At 57.9% G+C, this 13,154-nt stretch overlaps 1 protein-coding gene across 1 annotated transcript; it reads right to left on the reverse strand.

Annotated features, from left to right (window-relative positions):
* Positions 1 to 1,038: 1,038 nt before the first annotated feature.
* Positions 1,039 to 7,538, reverse strand: TMEM119 (transmembrane protein 119). The gene is made up of 2 exons (XM_043438316.1): positions 7,381 to 7,538; positions 1,039 to 3,180 (listed from the first exon to the last, which is right to left on the reverse strand). Exon 2 carries the CDS (start codon positions 3,166 to 3,168, stop codon positions 2,305 to 2,307), a length of 864 nt encoding a protein of 287 aa, XP_043294251.1. The 5' UTR covers positions 3,169 to 3,180; positions 7,381 to 7,538; the 3' UTR covers positions 1,039 to 2,304.
* Positions 7,539 to 13,154: the final 5,616 nt, after the last annotated feature.

Here is a 13,154-nt window from a genome sequence, read left to right on the forward strand (position 1 = left end):
CCCCACATCCTCTGGCGGGCCCAGTGGACACTCATGGGGAGCCACTGGCCAGGCAGCTGCTGATTGGAGACCCACCCCTGGCTGCTCCCCAGGGATCTCCAGTGTCTGCTGCTGTCTCATCTGGGTTTTGCCTGACTTGGGGAAGCTTCGTGCCCTTCCTAGCCACAGCCCTGTGCCTAGGACCCCACACAGGCTCAGGAACACGGAGAGGGCTGGCACACCCAGAGAGGTGGAGTGACGGGTCTGAGCCACACAGCATCCTGGTGTTCCGTATTTGGATTTCAATTCTCCCTACGATCTTGGGCGGTCGCCTGTCTGGGCTGAGAGCGGGGGAGCCCTTCCCCACTGAGCCAGACAGTGGCCATTGTGTGTTATGAAACCTAAACCCCGGCCCCCTCCTGATGGATGGGGGTCAATGGAGGAGAAGAGCTGCAGGGGGTGGGGGTGGGAATGGCCTCTCCGCCCCCATCACCCCAGGGATCCAGCATGTGCTCCCAGCCCAGCCACATCTGGATTCCAGCTGGCAGCTGGAATAGCAGTGGCCACAGGAATCGCCATCAAAGGCCAGGAGGAGCCTGGTGGGCGAGGAGACAAAAGGCAGGGACTGCCTTCCACCCCGGGCACCGCAAGCCAAGGGTGCGGCCAGTGTGGGTTGTCCCTGAGACCCAGAGCAGCCCTCAGCCATTCTGCAGGGAGGAGGGGAACTAAAACTTCAGCTCCAAGCCCCTCCACGCCCCCTGTCTCCTGGGGCAAACGGAGAGGTGGGTGGTTCTCCGGCAGACACTGTAAGCAGCAGAGGCATGCATGGACACTGCCTCGGTGGCCATGAGCCCAGGGCTTCTGGGGCACAAACTCCGGCCCCTGTTCCCACAGGGCATCCATCCCTTCCTCCATTTCCCACACCCATCCAGCCCCCGAGGCCAGGTTGATGTGTTCCGCCCCCTGAAAGTTGCCCCACCCCCACAGAACAGCCCAGAGGAAATGCCCCCCCAACCTCCTAGCACACTCACTCTCCCCATCCCCAGAAAACCAGAATGCTTAGGCCTGAATAAAGGTTTATTTTACTGGTTTATTATATTCCAGCACCTGGACAGCTGTGCAGAGGTGGGGGAGCCTGGATGGACGGATGGAGCAGAGGACCCCCTTACAGGGCCTCTCCAAATCCTGGACGAAGCTCAGGCTCGCTTGTCAAAGACTAAAGAATGCTGTGGGCACAGGCTGCCAGGCGTGTGTTTGTGTGTGTGTGTGTGTGTGTGTGTGTGTGTGTGTGAAGGGTGGGGGGCCATGGACCCCTGCTTCCAGCCTGGGTGTCGGAAACCCTCCCCCATACCTTCCAACCCCTCCTAGAATGGGGTCCCCTCACACACAGCACCCCCCAGCTGACTTCTAGGTCTCTTGGAGTCCCTGGCAAGAAAGGTGAACTTCATTTGCCCCATCCCCACAGCAGTAAGTAGCAGGATGAGAGGCTGAGACCCCAAACCCCACCACCCTCACCCTGGACCATCCAGAAACTGGGGAGGGGGCACGCCGTGGAACATTTAGGGCAGTAACTTCCAGAGGGTTCTCTGCAGGATTTTACTCTGTAGTTGTAAAACAAAAACAAAAGTACTCCACGGTCAAAAGCAGTTTGGGAAAGGCTAAGCGAAGCCGGATTCCATGGGCGCCTTGACTGCAGGACTTGTCAGAGCCTTGGAGGACTTCCGGTGGTGGGCGGGGGCGGTGCACAGAGCGGAGAAGCAATGTTTCCTCGACTCGTTATTGGACCTCAAAGTCCTGCTTCTGGGGAAGCCAGTTTGGGAAACGCTTGTGCTTCGTGCAGGGGGCCCTCACAGAAACCTCCTGATGGATCTTCTGTGGTACCTTCAGGCCCCTGTGCGTCTCCCCATTCATTCAACCTTTTCCAAAACGTCTAGTTATTCTGTTTCTCTTTCCTGCCTCGATGGAAAGCAGCGGCGTCGGCACTGTAACAGGGGACCTGAGACTTCTGTCCCAGCGGACGTGTCTGTGACGGGGACACCCCCACCCCCCCACCCCATCCCCCAGCCCCCAGAGGAGCTCTGCCTTTCGGATGAGCGCCTTGGGGCTGCAGGGACAGATGTTCTCGAAGTCGGTGAGATTCCTGAGGTGGGACAGAGACCAGCATCTCCGCCCACTGTAGTAAGATCAGACACGCTGGGATCTGCAGCGGGAAGTGGCCGAGGAAGCGGGGTGGTCAGAGCGCGGTAGGGACCAAGGGCCTTTCTATGCCCAAGGAGGTGACCGCCAGGGTCCAACAGTCAGGGCCCGCAGTTCGAGAGGGGGCAGCTAGATGCTGGGGGGGACACTGCCGCAAGCACAGGGGTTTTCGGGGGGACCAGCTGGGCCCCCGGCTTCCTGGGAGAGTGAGGGAGCCCCGTCTGGCTCTCCTTGACCTTCAGGCGCTGCCGCTGCGCCTGCAGCTGCGTCCGCCTCCACTGAGCAGGGCTCCTCTGGCAGCGGAGGCACCTCGGGTTTCTCCGCCGGAAGCGCACGTCCCTGGGCTTCCAGGTCCGCCTCCCGGGGGCCTTTCTCCTCTTCCTCCGACCTGCCCTCCGGCGCCTGGGCTAGGTCTCCGCTGCTCGGGGCGGCCCTGGAGGGAGACTTGAGGTTCTGGGTGGCGGCGAGGATGTGAGCCTGGAGCTGCTGGGAGGAATCCAGGGTCTCCTCGGGCCGGCCGTCGGGAGCCCGGTCGGGAACCTCGCTGAAGGCCCGGGGGCCCCCCGCGCGGTCGCTCTGGTCCACGTACTTCTTCTTGGGGAAAGACGAAGGGTAGTAAGCAGAGGCCTTGTGCTTCTGGCGGGTGATGACAGCCGCACAGACGATGAACATCAGCAGGAAAACCAGGGAGCCCACCACGGCGATGAGCATCACGTACTGGCGGAAGAAATCCACGATGCCGTCCAGGAAGTTGGTGGGGGGCTTAGGGCCAGCCAGGGGTGTGGGCTCGGGCCCCACCGACGTAGGGCTGAGGGCCGGGGTCTGGGGCGGCAAGAGGCTCGGGGAGGAGGCCGACGAGCCCTCGGCCTCCCCGCTGCCCCCCGTGTCCTCCAGGAAGCCGGCCTGCAGGGACACGGGGTAGGACGCCGTGGGTAGGACCCGCAGCAGCAGCAGCAGAGACACGGTGAGGCTGGGCGCCGCTGCGGAAACCATGTTGCCTGGGACCTGTGGGGAAGGGAGGCAGGAGAGACGTCAGGGTGGGACCCCAGGGCCTCAGGGGACCCCGAGGAGATGCAGGGGACACAGAACCTCTTCTAGCAAATCGCTTCCCTTCCCTGGACCTGAGCCTCCCCACTGTGCAATGGACCCCATCCCGGGGTTCACGTCGGTTCACCCCCGCCGCCAATTACTCACTTCACTCTGAGCTTCTAGAGGGCACAGGCTGAATCTTACTCATCTCGGCAACTTCAGGGTTTTCTATCATATCTGGGTTCTGGACCCCACAGTAAGCACTCAATAAATGCATCTTGATGGACTTGGCTCAACGAATAAGAACTTACTCTTTCATTGCTTGCCATGTGCCAGGCCCTATTTTACCTTTCTTGGATGAAATTTCTCTTGACTCCTGGGAACCACCTGCTGGGGGTAGTACTACATTCTCCCCATTTTCCAGGTGAGGAAACTGAGGCTCAGAGGGATTAAAAGCCTTGCTAAGGAAGAGCTGGAGTTTGGATGTAGGAGGGAGGGCTCAGTGAGTAACTGAGCAAGCTGACCCCCTCCTCCAGGAAGCCCTCCCCACTGCCCCTGGCCTATCTGCGGTCCTGTCACCAGAAGATTCATAAGTTTTGAAGCATCCAGATTCTGAGCTTGGCAGGGGCCTGAGTGAGCATGTGCCCCACGGCTAACCCCCACCTCAAGGCCCCCCGGGGGAACGCTCGTGCCTGAAACAAAGCTGGAGCCCGAGTCTTGTGGCCGCCACCAAATGGGATCCAGATGAACTCCGCACCTCCCTCCCCGGCGGGTAGGCTGCTCCCGACGTGAACCCCCAGACCCTCCCTGGCCCAGACAGCCCGGATGACTAATAAATTCCTTATGGCCCAGCTTTACAGAGGAGCCTGGCTTCTAAAGCACTAACTCTCCCAGCTGGTGTGAGTTGGCCTGGCCTCTCAGACAAACCCAGGGACCCCTTCTATGCCCCCCAGGCCGCCCCCTGAGAGCCCCTGCCTGGCCCAGCAGAGGGCCCAGGTCCCTGATGCTGGATGAGGCTGCAAGTGCCAGGATGGGAAAACCTCACACGCCCTTGATTGGGGCGCCCCCTCTCGGGGATGCAGATGGGAGAGACAGAAGCCCAGAGAAGGCAAGGGGCAGGCCTCAGGCAACACAGCAAGTTCCCGGACTGGAGGAGTCAGGTGCCCAGCATCTTGCAGCAGGTCCCCGTGAGAGCCCAGGTCTCAGGCCCCGCTCTGCAAAGCAGGTGATGGTACCCACTCATGGTGCCTTGGGGATTCAGGAGGTGATGTAGGAATGACATGGGGCCATTGACTGGCTTGTTCCAAGTGACCTGGTGCCTCCCAATAATGACATGAATTTAGACAAACTGGCTCAGATAGCAAAATACAAAAGAAATTCCCAGAACATCAGACAAGGTAACACTCACCCAGGGGCTCTTTTTAAAAAAAAACTTTGGGGGGCTCCATGGCATGTGGGATCCTAGTTCCCTGATCAAGGATCGAACCCACATTGGAAGCAAGAGTCTTTACCACTGGACCATCAGGGAAGTCAAGAGGTTCATTTTAAATGAGTAGATCACCGTGTACTTTTACCACAGGTTGCTCCTCTGAGCCCCTTTTGTGGGTGCAATTCCAAAGAAGCCCAGAACACTAGTATTGTCTCTATGTTTCAAATGAGGAATTGGAGGTCCAGAGACAGACAGTGACCTGCCCAAGGATACACAGATGCTGAGTGTTAGAGCTGGGATTGGAACCTTCCTTCTTTGTGATTCTGAGAATCCACACACACACTCACTCACACACACACACACTCCAGTGTGTCCCCGGCTAACCCAGGAATGGGCTCACACTCCCTGGTCGACATCACTGGTCAGCTGGGACCAGGATTTGAGCAGTTCCACGAACTTCAGGAGCCTTCCCCTGCTACTTGTTAGCCTAGGTTCCTACAGACAGCCTCGATCTTTGGCGGTTTTGCCCCTCACAGGTCACCTCCCTGCCTGCCGCCTTGACTCAAGCCCTGGAATGACCTCTCATGGCGGCAGCTGAAACTTCTCACTGTAGATGGCTGGCCGGGTGGGGCCTGAAGACCAGGGGTCTTTCCTGGGGCGGCGGTCGTCAAGGTTCCGCCCTGAAGCCCTGCAGGCACCCAACTGAGGAGGCCAGTTAGGCCAGTATTAGAATCCTGGTTCCATCTGGGTCTGGCTCTGCTGCCGGGCTCCTCGGGGCCTCACTTTCCCCATCTGTAAACTGGGGGCGGGGCAAGGAGGTGAGCACAGGGCCTGCCTCTCAGAGCTGTTAGGATCAGATGAGACCAGACGAGACCACACGTTCAGAAAGCGCCTGGTAGGGAGCTGCTGCTGCCCCGGGGGCCGGGGGGTGGGGCTGGTGGAATTCAGAAGCAGCCCAATTTCTACCCCAGCAGAGATCCAAGACCAGCTGGCACTCTCCCACCCCGCAGCGGACAAACGATGATTACCCTCGCCTGACGTGTAAATGTGCTCACTCTCCCCTCATCCTCCAGGAAAGACCAAATTTGTATTAATACCTCGTTGAGTGAAATCTCCCCAAGCTGTAGCCAACGAGGAATCCAGGACCAGACACACACACACACACACGCACACACACGCACACACACACACACATGCACAGTAATGAGTCACACAGAGCAAAGTGTTCCTTTCCCCAAGAGCCTTGGGGGCTGGGGCAGAGGATACGGAAAGAGGCCACGCAAACTACTTCTGGCTCTTAAAGACTGAGACCCTGACTCTCCGAGTCCATTCATATGCCCCCACGACCTCTCTCCCCTGGGCTCCCCAGGAAACATGCAGGCCGAGTGCAGGGAGCCGGCGGGGCCTCACAGGAGATGGCTGTGTGACCCTGACCTCTCTGGGCCTCCACTTCCAGTCTGTAGAATGGGCGCGCTGCCCTGGGCGCTCTGAAGTGATTGTCCTGCCCATCGGCTGCCCCCAGCTCCTCCCTGCTCCTCATTTTTTTCCCAGGACGCAGAAATTCACGGGCCATGAGGAGGTGAGGTCAGGCCAACCCCTCTCATTTCATCCAGGAGGAAACCCAGGCCCGACACTGGGAAAGGCCTGCCCAGGGTCACAGAGTCAGTCAGGACGGAGCCTGACTGGAAAGGCAGCTCTGAACACCCGGGTGGAGGTCTTTTCCCAGCTGTGTGTCCTGAGGTCAGGCATGGCACCTCTCTGAGCCTCAGTTTCCATATCTGTACGATGGGGATAAGGCCACCTCCCTGGACTATTGTTAGGACAAGAAATAGCGGTGGCTGGCACAGCGGAGATGTCAATTACTAGCACCACGTGATTATCCAGGACCCCAAGGGAGCAGGGCCCCTCTTCAGAGTCCCTCTCACTCAGAGTTCATTGTTTTCAAATGTGATGCCCCCACTTGAGGTCAGGAATAGGCAGATACTTCAAATCCATCCCTAAGGCCAAGGTACCCCGCCAAGACCTGAGGCAGAGGGGCCAGGGGCTGCCCTGCTCCCACTCAGGGACTGGTGGCCAGAGGGGGAGGGGAGCCCACAGAAACCTGGCTTCAATTAGTGGCCTGGGGGGAGGGGTTCTGGCTGAAGCTCTGAACCCCCCTGCTCCAGGGCACCCGAGGACAGGGACCTGGGCCCCTTGGAGGGGAGGCCTGGGGAAGGACGGGAGTCCTGAAGTCTTGAAACACACACACACACACACAAACACACAGACACACAACACGGGGACAAAAGACACAGACGCACAGCGTCTCGACGCCCCAGATGGACGGACCCCCCGCCCAGACACACAGGGAACACACACAGACACACACGCAACATGTGCACCCATGTACCCCCGACCTGCTGCGGGCCCCCACAGATGGGACCGCCCTCATACACACCACCCTCCTGCGGACCCCGGGAATACCCACCCCGGCGCCCACTTTCCAACACATCCCCTACAGCCAGGCCCCAAGTGCACACACACGCCCCTCTCTGGCCAACACGGCGCCGCACTCAGGACGCATCACCCCAGGTGCACACACGGCCGGCCACTCGTCCTGTTAACGCAGGTCACCCACGTACACAGCATCCGACACACACTCACGGCTCACACCTACTTAGACAAGCCCCCTAAAGCACTCACTCTGGCCCCCTGAACTCCAAGACACCCCGAGGCCCCCTGAGAGAGGAGGGGGCCCCAGGACTCACCAGTTCCTCTGCACGCAGGCTGTCCCGCCAGGTGGAGCAGAGCGAGTCGAGTCCGTGGCAGTGCCCGGTGGCCGCGGCTCTGGGCTGCCGGCCGCCCTCCCCTGCCTCCCCCGCCCTCCCCGCCTCCTCCTTCCCTCCCTCCCTCCCTCACTCCCTCCGTCCAGCTTGATTTCATTAAGTGGGTTTGGGGTGGGGACAGGGGGAGGGGCGGGGCCAAGCCCGGCCACACACAGTCCCCCTCCCCGCTCACACTCACAGACGCCCCCTCCTCCACGGTGCCCCCTCTACGGCCCGGGACACCAGAGGCAGCATTTCCTCCCTGACTGCGGGTCCCCGGGGCAACTTGAGGCCGACAGACACAGAGCGGGGCCGTCCTGTGGAGCACCCCTGGGCCGATCGAGCAGGGGTCCTGCCTCCCCTGCCCAAGGCAACGAGGTCAGGGAGGCTCCGGGGCCCCTGGAAGTGAGGAGGAAAATTCCCTGCGCTTGGTTCCAGCTGTGACTCAGGTTTTCCGAAGCTCAGGGCACAGAGTGGGAGCTGGGCTGTGCTTAAAGAATTCGTGGAGGGTCAGGCCTGAGGCAGGGAGGGAATTCAGACACCCGACGTCAGAGCCTTTTCTTCCGCAGGCCTCCATTTCCCCATTTACAGGGGTGGGTGGGAAGCTCTGTGGGTTCCCTCTAACATCCTGAGATCCGCGGCCTCGCGATACCCCAAAATGAAATGGCCAGAGCAGGGGTCATGGCCCCACTTCACAGACTGAGAAGGTGAGGCAGGGTGCATTCTAGAGGCTCCGCCAGGGAACTGACATAAGTCAGTGTGGGCACTGGAAGCAGGCCCTCTGGCTGTCCTGAGGAATCCAGTGAGTCAGCAGACCTTTGCATTCATTTATTCCTGAGTTTGTTCATTCATTCGTCCATCAAATGCTTAATGAACACCTATGTGCACCAGACCCCGTGCTAAGCAGGTTTCAGAGGTGAATCAGACACAGCCCAGCCTTCAAGAAGCTCACGGACTTCCAAGCAGAAGCGCACATACGTTAATTGCTTTTTTTTACGAAACAGAAACGGGTCCATGGCAGGAGAGAAGCCGGGAGCTCAGGGAACCTCAGGACAGACAGAGGTCCGCTGAAAGGCAGGGGTTGTCCTAGAGGTCGTGACTGTGAGTGAGCAGAGAGCCAGGAAGGTCCTTCCGGGAGGAGAGCCCAGCGTGGGCGAGGCAGGGGCTGAGGATGCCAGACACGGATAAGGGGCTGTGGGGAAATTGCGCTGGAGCACGAAGTGGGCGAAAGGGAGGAGCCAATGGGAGGGCGAGGGAAGAGCAGGGCTAAAGGCTCGGGACAGCATTCATCAGGGGCAACAGGCAGCCAGTGAAGGTTTAGAGCACAGGGATACAAGAATCCACAGATCATGCCCACCCTTTAGGAGCCAGGGCCCTAGATTGTAGCTATTCCCTCTGATGGTCCCAGCAGCCCCAACTCCCCTCCCCAAAGAAGAGCCAGCTGTTTAGAAAATAAAACCAGGGAAGTTACCAGGCCAGTGACCCCGTTAGACAGCTATCAGACCATCTCTCTCTCTCTCTCTCTCTCACACACACACACCCCTTAAGCCAAACATCCCGACCCACAATCTGAAGGCAGAATAACAAAAACGTCAGTCACCAACAGGAGGAAAAAAGATCCCTGAGTTCCAGCCCTGGCTCACTCATCAGCTGTGAGTGGCTGGGCAAATCTCTGTCTCTCTCTGGGCTACAGCTAAATGTGGGGTTGTTCTCGATGCCCACTACAAGCCTGCCAGCTCTGAACTTCCAATGCTGTGACATTCTAAATTGTATTCAGTCTACAAATATTTCTTGAGCATTGAGTTTACACCTAGCCAGTGTCAGGCCCTGGAAGACAGTAATGAGCAGACACAGGCTCAGAGAGAGGAGACTTGCAATAAGCAAGTAAACAAAGAAATGAATATCTAACTGTAAACTGGGCTAAGAGTTGGGATGAGGCATTTCCAAGGCTGTGAGAGGCCAGTCTGGGGGGCAAGAGTCTGGTCCTGGGGCTCATGTGGGCCTCCATGAGGAGGTGGAAGTAGAACTACTGGTGGAGGTATTTAGGAAGGCAAGAATGCAAGAGGACAGCACGTGCAAAGGCCCTGGGGTAAACAGGAAACCAGCACCTTCAGAGCAGTTCCTGATCATCATCAAGCAAGAGTCCATGAACTAGGCATGCGAAGGGACCAGGAACTCTGCCTGTTTTGTGCATGGCCATAGCTCCAGCATCTAGGGTGGTCCCTGGAACACAGTAGGTGCTCAATAAATGCTTGTGACCATGTCAGTGATCACTCTGCCCTCCACTCTCACGTTCCCAGTATCTAGCCACTCTTCATCCATCCTGAGGGACTCAGGGTCCACATTCTCCAGCTCCAGGACCCATGGTGGGGCCTGGCCTGGGTGATCCCATGGCCCACAGCGCCACGCATGGCTCCAAGGGTGGGGGCGTGGGCAGGCCTGTGGCTTGGAGGGGGCCAGGCCACTCGCTTGCAACCCACAATTTCAGAAACAGAGCAACAGGTCCTCTGCCCAGCCTTGAAGCAATTCAGAGCCCCCACCCTGGGCCTAGCCTGCAATTAGCAGCTGTGACCCCCCCGCGCCCCCGCCCCGCTGAACAACCAGGACTGAGGAGGCAGGGAGGAGGAGGAGGGAAAACCTCACCCAGGCTTGAGTCTCTGCCAGAGTGCTCCCCGGTTGAGCCTGGGGCAAGCTGCTTGGCCCACCACAGCCCCCAGCTCCAGCCTCTCGTGGGCTCAGAGCCACTGCTAATTACACAGCCCCTGAAGCCACTGGGGCCTGCCTTCTGGGCAAAAATATCACAAGATTTTTCATGTGGCTGGAGAGACCTGGGCTGCGGCCCCATCACAGCACGGCCTGGCCTGCGGACGGACACCCGTGGAGTAGACCCTGGTGGGGGGCTTCAAGGAGGCCGAGTGGCCAGGACCCAGGTGCGCTGTGAAACCGCCCCATGCCTCAGTTTCCCCATCTGTAAACTAGAGATGTTCACTTATTTCACAGCTCTTTACCAAATGTCTCTGTGAGCCAGGAACTGCCTGGGGCCTGGAGAGAACTGTGAATGAAACAGATCCTGAAGCGACTTGCCTCCGGCTGTTCCCTTGCCTAAAGCACTGTCCTCCTTGCACCCCCTCGCCTGACCCGTCTGCATATCTTGCATCTCTGTTATCACCACCTCCAGGAAGCCCTCCCTGAACCCCAGCCTCTGGGGAGGGAGATGAGCAGCTGCTTTTATGTTCCTGCACCCCTGGTGCCCTGTAAGGGCTTGTTTCTATGTGTCTCTAGACTGTCAGCTTCTTGGGTCCAGAATGAGGGCTTTTTCTGCCACCATATCCCCGGCACCAGTGCCTGGAACACAGTAGGTGCTCAGTAAATGCCCTCTACTGGCTGAATGACTCTCGTCCAACCTGCCCATGTTACAGGTGGTGAGACTGAGGCCCAGAGAGGGGATTCACTGACATAATATTGCTCTGCCTCAAGGAGCTCCTCTCAGGGGAACTGAGAATCAAGTTGAGAAGCAAGTCAACAGCAATTCAAGAAGACACCCTAACACTGCAAAATCAAAGAGATAAGGAGATAAAAATCAAAGAAGTAAAAAGGCCGAGAAGACAGGAAGTAGCTTGGAAAGGGGTGGGGGCAGGTGTCCGGTCATCTATTTTAGTGACTGTGGTCAAGGCTGGCTTCCTGGAAGAGGTGTCAGCACTGACATATGCAGGATAAGAGGAACCAGGCGCTCAAGGAGCAGGAGGAACAGCTTCCAGGGTCAAGAAAGCCAACAGCAAGTGCAAAGGCCCTGCGGTGGGAAAGGGCTCGGCACCAGGCCTCTTACGGGAAACCAGACGGGGTGCTGAATCGGTTCTCACCCGGGAGTCATTCAAGCTTAGAAATCGAGAGACCTGCCTTCTTCACTCCCAGCTCTGCCCCTCCCACACTGTGTGAGCCAAGCCTCAGTTTCCCTTCCTGCACCAGGAAGAGGTTCCAAGGTTCCTCTGAACTCTTTTCGCTGCGTGATCCTAAGTGAATTTCCCACCCCAGCAAGCAACCCACCACTGCGGTAGGGAGAAAAATACCATAGCCACTTTGGAAAACAGTCTGGTGGGTTTTATCAAGTTAAAGATAACGCTTCTCAATGACCCAGCAAGCTCTTCTCTGGGTATTTCCCCCAGAGAAATGACAATACACATTCACATGCAGACAAGAATGTCGCTTTATCCATAAGAGGCAAAAAAAAAAAAAAACCCTGGCAACTACCCAGACATCCACCAAGAGTTGAGGGATGCACAGACTGTGGTCCATGCAGTGACACTTCTCCCCAGTGGGAGGAAGCGATCGGAGGCCGACAGTTTGGACGAATCTCATAGACACTCTGAGCAAAAGAAATGGACGCAACAGAACACGGACTGGGTGATTCCGTGTACAAGTTTTAGAACAAAGGCTAAACCAAGCTGTGGAGACAGAAGTCAGAAGAGCAGTTACCCAGGAGCTCCCTGGGGATCCAGTGGCGAGACTCCACACTCACGATGCGGGGGGCCGGAGTTCGATCCCTGGTCAGGGAACTAGACCCCACATGCCGCAACTAAGACCTGGTGCAGCTGAATAAATAAAGATACACATTTGTTAAAAAAAAGAAGAAGAAGAAGGGAGTTACCCTTGGGTGGGGGGGTATTGACTGGAAAGAGACACAAAGAAACTTCTGGGGCTGGAGACGGACAATGTCTGGGTGGCGGTTATGTGGGCACATGTGTATGGGAAAATCAAGCTTCACACTTCAGATGGTTGTGCTTTAGGTAGGTTATGACTCAAAGCTGTCTTTAAAAATTAAGAACCCTGCCTCCCTCTCATTTTTTTGTGGGGTGGGGGCACCAGAGCCGGTAGGATCTCTGGCTTCCTGTGTCCCTGGAGACCTGGCCAGCTACACACAGCCTTGTAGACATGGACCTTCCCCAGGCCCGGTGCAAGCAGCAGCTCTGTGCGGCCCACGTGGGAGCCTACGTGTTGGAGTGTAGGGGGTGTAGACTCTGCACCCCCGGGTGCAGACCTGGCCTGGCTGTCCCGCTCTGCCAGCTGCCCACGGGGTGCCCTCGGCGAGGTGCCCTCTGGCAGGCCGTTCTGCAGGAGCCCCCCACTGCCCCGCCCCACCCTCCATCAGGAAGAGGAATTGAGATGGTGCTCCTGGACCCCCTTTGCAGCTCTGTTGGAAATTGGGGGGCGGGGTGGGGGGAGAGGGGTGCTACCTGTCTTTGAGCAGAGGGGCAGAGTGGGGAAGGCTCGGAGCTGGACTTCGGGGCCCTGAAGTCACCCAAACAGTACATCATCCTGTGTGTCTCCTGCTCTGCGACCCCTCCCTTTAACTAAGACCGTCTGTCCCATCTTCCCTCTCTCTCCCATCTTTCCTCATCTCCCCTTCCTCCTTCCTTTCCTCTTCCCTATCCTTCCCTTCCATTTCTTCCTTCTTGTTCTCTCTCTCTCAGTCCTTACTGATCACATGTTATATGCCAGACACTTTCCACCACTGGGGCTACAGCAGAGAACAACACAGATGAAGAACCTCTGTCCTCATGGAGCTTGCCTTCTGGGGAGAGCAGAAGACCACTCAAAAGATAACTTTGGGACTTCGTCCCTGGTGGTCCAGTGGTTGAGCATCCAGCTTGCTATGCAGGGGACTCAGGTCCGATCCCTGATGGGGAACTATGATCCCACATGCCCTCAACAGTCTGCAC

Source organism: Cervus canadensis, chromosome 1 (assembly GCF_019320065.1).
Source record: "Cervus canadensis isolate Bull #8, Minnesota chromosome 1, ASM1932006v1, whole genome shotgun sequence".
Classification (NCBI taxonomy): Eukaryota; Metazoa; Chordata; class Mammalia; order Artiodactyla; family Cervidae; genus Cervus; species Cervus canadensis.